The sequence below is a fragment of the Arachis duranensis genome, chromosome 7, assembly GCF_000817695.3.
Source record: "Arachis duranensis cultivar V14167 chromosome 7, aradu.V14167.gnm2.J7QH, whole genome shotgun sequence".
In the NCBI taxonomy this organism is placed as follows: Eukaryota; Viridiplantae; Streptophyta; class Magnoliopsida; order Fabales; family Fabaceae; genus Arachis; species Arachis duranensis.
This window is the reverse complement of record NC_029778.3, coordinates 3,004,252-3,009,473: the sequence shown is the minus strand read 5'-3', so window position 1 is coordinate 3,009,473 and position 5,222 is coordinate 3,004,252. Positions and strand designations below refer to the sequence as shown.

Genomic DNA, 5,222 nt, shown 5'->3' with positions numbered 1-5,222 from the left:
AACAATAATTAATTACAAAAACAATAAAATATTTTATAAATATGAACACTATGGAATCTAACTTCGTCCACAATTATATGCTTTTAATTTAGACATGGTTCTGATTAAGATTTTTATCTCTCTAATTTTTTAAAATAAACTGCATTATATTTAAATTTTTTCCCCAAATAACAATAACTTTATTTATTTTATTAGAAGTTAAATGGATATAATAGACTAGAACATAATAAATTTAGCATATTTTTTGTTGAATTAATTTATTTTTTACTTTCATTTTTTCTATTAATATGATACTTAATTAGTTAATTTACTATTTTAAAACTTTTAATTACATTTAAAAATAAATTAAAAATACTAAAGCAATAGAAGAACTCAAATTATAAGAGTCTAACTCTAACATCTTGGTCTAGTCCATTTTCAATTTAAATTTATTGTTTGGATATTATAAAGTCCAAAATTCAAAAGTAAATAAAAAAAAAAGAAGCCCACAAAAATTAACCGATTTATTAAATTACGGTTCATTTTTTGGTTCACTTAAAATCGTATATTTTTTATTAATTAATTTTTCTAAAATAACTTAGTTACTATATTAATTAATTAATGAATAATGGACATATGCCGGTCAATTAGTCTATCCACCTCATCATCCGTAAAAAAAGATGTTTATAGCGTGTGTATATGTGAGTGGCCGCCTTAATTATTAAGTGATGTGTTGCAGATTTATTTTATATATATTTTTTTCAAAGTAAAAGTATATATATTCGACTAATTTTTTTTATATTGTTTAAATATATGTGTAATACATTATTATTGAAAGATTGGGTGTTTTTTTTATATGGTGTTTTATTCAAATCGGACGGTCCGATTTGTTTGAAGAGAAAAATAAATTACAAATCGGAGGGTCCGATTTGTTTGGAGAAAAAAATAAACTACAAATCGGAGAGTCCGTTTTGTATTTTTTATTTTTTTTATTTTTAAAATAAAAATCGGACGGTCCGATTTCAACATTAAAATTTTTTTTTCGAATTCACAAATCGGACCGTCCGATTTGTGATTGTTTATTTGAAAAAAAAAATAAAACAAATAAATCGGTGCATCCTATTTGTACATCCCATACCAATGTAAAACACACTTATGTTCACAGCTTCTTGTTATACACTTCTCTCTCTCCCACGTAAAAAATAACAAGCGTATATATTCCCCTATAAATCATAAGTATCTTTGACAAAGGTAAACACTGAAGACTAAAGACCAAAACGCACCCTCCAATCTATCTTCACATTTGGTTGTCTTTGAATTGATTATCAAATTTTAGTTTTCAACAACGAGTAGAAGGCAGCACCTAAACAACAACGTCCACACACCTGCATGAAAGTTCTTTGCTTCCTCTCCCGGTTCCAGTTCGAAGCACAAACAGAAACAGCTATATCAAAGTTTCATTCTTTCTTCATCAAACATAACATTGTTGAAAATCATCTCATTCCTACCCTTCCATACAAGCCACATCACCACAAGACACTCCTTTTCTTACTCATACCCCTATCTACCCAAGCCTCAAAGCATTCCTTAGACGAACCCGCCCAAAGAAAAAGTACTGTGCTTAGTTCTATCTTTTTCTTCATTCCAGTCACTTATACACAGCACACAATTTACATTCCTTAGTTCTATCTTTTTCTTCAGTTTCTAATAGTTATTTAACAGAGTTGCTTTTCAGGAAGAGCATGACGACCATATATACAACAATGTCGAGGGTCGACGATAAACGAGAACGACTTCAACAACCACCGAGAGTTTTTCTGATGCCACTGCCCATGGTTGTTGGTTTTCCGCCTTCTTATTATGCTGCTCAGCCAAGGTTTGTGGAGCGACTGCCACTTCTAGAGCCTAGTCCCAATAGTTCAGTTGTGATAAGGCAAGTGTGGGCTGCCAATGCTGATTCCGAGTTCCAAATCATAGGCAGCCTGATTGACAAATATCGATTTGTCTCCATTGACACTGAATTCCCCGGCGTAGTCATCCTGCCCCTCAACAAGAACTACCGGAGTCTTGTTCCAGAGGAAACTTACCAAGTCATGAAGGCCAACGTTGACGTCCTTAAAATCATCCAGCTTGGACTCACTCTCTCCGATGAACACGGCAACCTCCCTGACCTGGGAACCAACAACAGAACTCACTACATTTGGCAGTTCAATTTCCGAGACTTCAACCTCATGCGTGACATCTACGCAAAGGACTCTGTGGCACTCCTACGCAGCCAGGGCATCGACTTTGCACGCAATGCAGTGGCTGGAGTTTCTTCGGTGCATTTTGCGAAGTTGGCAGCAGCATCTGGGCTGCTGTTCAACAAAGCACTGACATGGGTCACATTCCATGGTGCTTATGATATTGGATATTTGGTGAAGATTCTGACTTGGGGTGTTCTTCCGAAAAGCTTGGAGGAGTTCTTGGTGCTTGTAAAAGAGCTGTTTGGGGGAAATGCTTATGATGTGAAGCATGTGATTAGGTTCTGCAATGGCCTCTATGGCGGTTTAGAGAAGGTGGCTGACACACTTCACGTAGACCGAGTTGCTGGGAAGTGCCATCAGGCCGGGTCTGATAGCTTGCTCACCTGCCACACCTTTCACAAGATTAGAGAAACTTATTTTTTGGCTAATGATGATGGGTTTAGGAAATACGTTAATGTATTTTTTGGGTTGGAAATTGCAAAAGCTTAATACTCTTAAGTTGAAAGAAATTATCATACATTAGATTTTTCATGTAACAACATTTTGTCTGTGAATTACAAAGTAGTATCAACTGGTTATTTTTTGGATATGACAACTGTTTTATAACACTTCAATTACAAAGTGGCCTTTTTTTCAGATATCAGTAACATATATTTGAATATACAGCACTGGTTTTTAGCAGTACCATGCGGGACATTCATGATTTGCTTTATTTTAATGTAGCGACTATGCTGATGCTTTTTACAAGAGATCCTTCATTTGATTTGGGATTGTGTGCCATGCATTGTGAAATGGAAATACTAAATATAAGTTCTAGTTTAGAATCAGTTGAATATTTGTTTTATGGCTAATTCTATATATATAAGTGAGATCTCTGGAGCAGTTCTTGTTGACTTAGGTAAGTAGGTTTTGGGAGGAGGAAGGAAGCCAAATCTTTGCAGTAGTGTGCTATCTGTGCCACTAATTGATGTATTTGGTTGGGCCATAACTATATTAGATAGCAAACACGTGGACAAGAAATCTTTAGCACTCATGATTTTTTTTATAGAATCTGAAAACTCCACTTCATTAACAACCTGTTCTTTTCTCTGCTCTTGTTGTCTGTCTTAAAGATGTTCTGCTAATACATGTAATGCATAAAACAAATCTTTTGATATCTTCTTTTGTCCAAATCTCTTTGATCTGGTTGAAGCTTAATATTTGGGTCTACAAGAGTGTCACCCACCATTCCCAATTTTATCCAAAATATATATCAAGAAACATATTTCTTCGAGAGATGACAACTTTGGTTTTTCTGCTCTATAATTTCCTGCATTTCCAGTATAATTCTATAACTGGGGAAGGGGTGATTTCACACAAATTCATTCCTACCCCAGCTCTTCTAATTCTATTGTTTACTTTCTATCTCTTTTGGCCTTTACAATCATTACATGTAATGGCAATATTATGAATCCATGTAGGCAACTAGATTGATGGATTGACCAAAGGAAGCATGTTTTTAGAGCACCAACTCCAAACATTAGAAAGGCACACCATTTCTAATAGGCATTTCAAGTATTTGGATTCAGAAGCTCAATAAATTAAGACATTAAAAATCTGTTTCCAAGCGGAAAGAATGAGTTGATGTTGAATCTGTTGAGTTCTGGCTCTATACTTTTGTTTATCTAGGGAGTTGTGTTTTGCTCTACATTAATGGTGGCCTTTTATAAGTAGTTAGAGTTATTCATTTTGTATGTAATGCAGATTTTGATGAAGATGATATTTCAGGCTTCATTGCTGATTATGCTGTGTGAGGAACTTCTCATGAATGCTTCTGGTAATGTCCTTCATGCTGTGTGATGTCAGCAGGCTCGTCAGCATATCTATATTTTGCTTCCAAAAGCAAAGCAAAAGAAAGAATTATCTATAAAGCATAGTTTTCCAATCTTTCAACATGTCTGAAACGGAAGTCCTTGACCTATGTTTCACTTTTACGTTTTCAAGATAATTGAGACTTGAGTCACTGATTTTGTTAATTGTAATGACCGAGTCCTTTAACTTAGTTACTTAGACCATTATATTTTTCTTATCTCAGTTGTTCATTTTCAATCTAAAGTTAATGCCTTAAATGTTATGTATAACACTTGAAAAAGTGATGGCTATATGCATAGAATCAGTTTTTGATGTTCTCTCACATTTAAGGATGAAAAATTAACACTCACTTGTGAGTTACTTGATTCTATCATAATTGATATTGATGACTTTTTCTATTTGGTTGAAAATTCTGTACAAGGACATTTTATTTTGACAAGCCTAACAAAATTAAATTTTTTAAAATATCTATATATTTATGATAATGTAACAATTATGTAATGAACACAAAAAATAGAATTACTTTAAGCAACATAATTTATGTTTGTAATTATTTTGTTTTCTATTAAGTGATATTAATACTAATTGTGTTTATATTATTATCGATCGATATTATGCAAGGAAAATTTTTTATCAAGGTTGCATTTACAATGCATTTCACTCTGACATTATTAGATGTAAATATTAAAAGATTTTTTTAACTTATTTATTGAAATAGACTATATGATTCCGCGCAAATGCACGGGGATCGACTAGTAACTATAAATTATGAGTATTCTAAAATGATTATTGTATTTGTATCAGATATTTATCTAAAGGAAAAGTACAGGTAAACAATGAAAGTATTAAACAATGTAAACAATAGATATATTGGATGTTCATTTTATTAGTATACGGATAATTATTTTAATATTAAAATTTAGAAAGTTAATTTAGAGGTGTAGTGTGTTTTTATTTGATTGATGATTGTTCATATTGTTCAACAAAGTCATTGTCCCCCTAACATTTCCCTTATCTAAAATCTTACGATTATATTATGTGTAAATAAAAGGTTAATCACTAATTATTTGTATAAAATATATATTAAAATATAAAATACACATAAAATAAATTAAATAATACATATATAAATTAAACAATACATAC

The 5,222-nt window shown here is 32.3% G+C and overlaps 1 protein-coding gene across 1 annotated transcript; it reads left to right on the top strand.

Annotated features, from left to right (window-relative positions):
- Positions 1–1,742: 1,742 nt before the first annotated feature.
- Positions 1,743–2,714, top strand: LOC107496389 (probable CCR4-associated factor 1 homolog 11). The gene has a single exon (XM_016117639.3). It carries the CDS (start codon positions 1,743–1,745, stop codon positions 2,712–2,714), a length of 972 nt encoding a protein of 323 aa, XP_015973125.3.
- Positions 2,715–5,222: the final 2,508 nt, after the last annotated feature.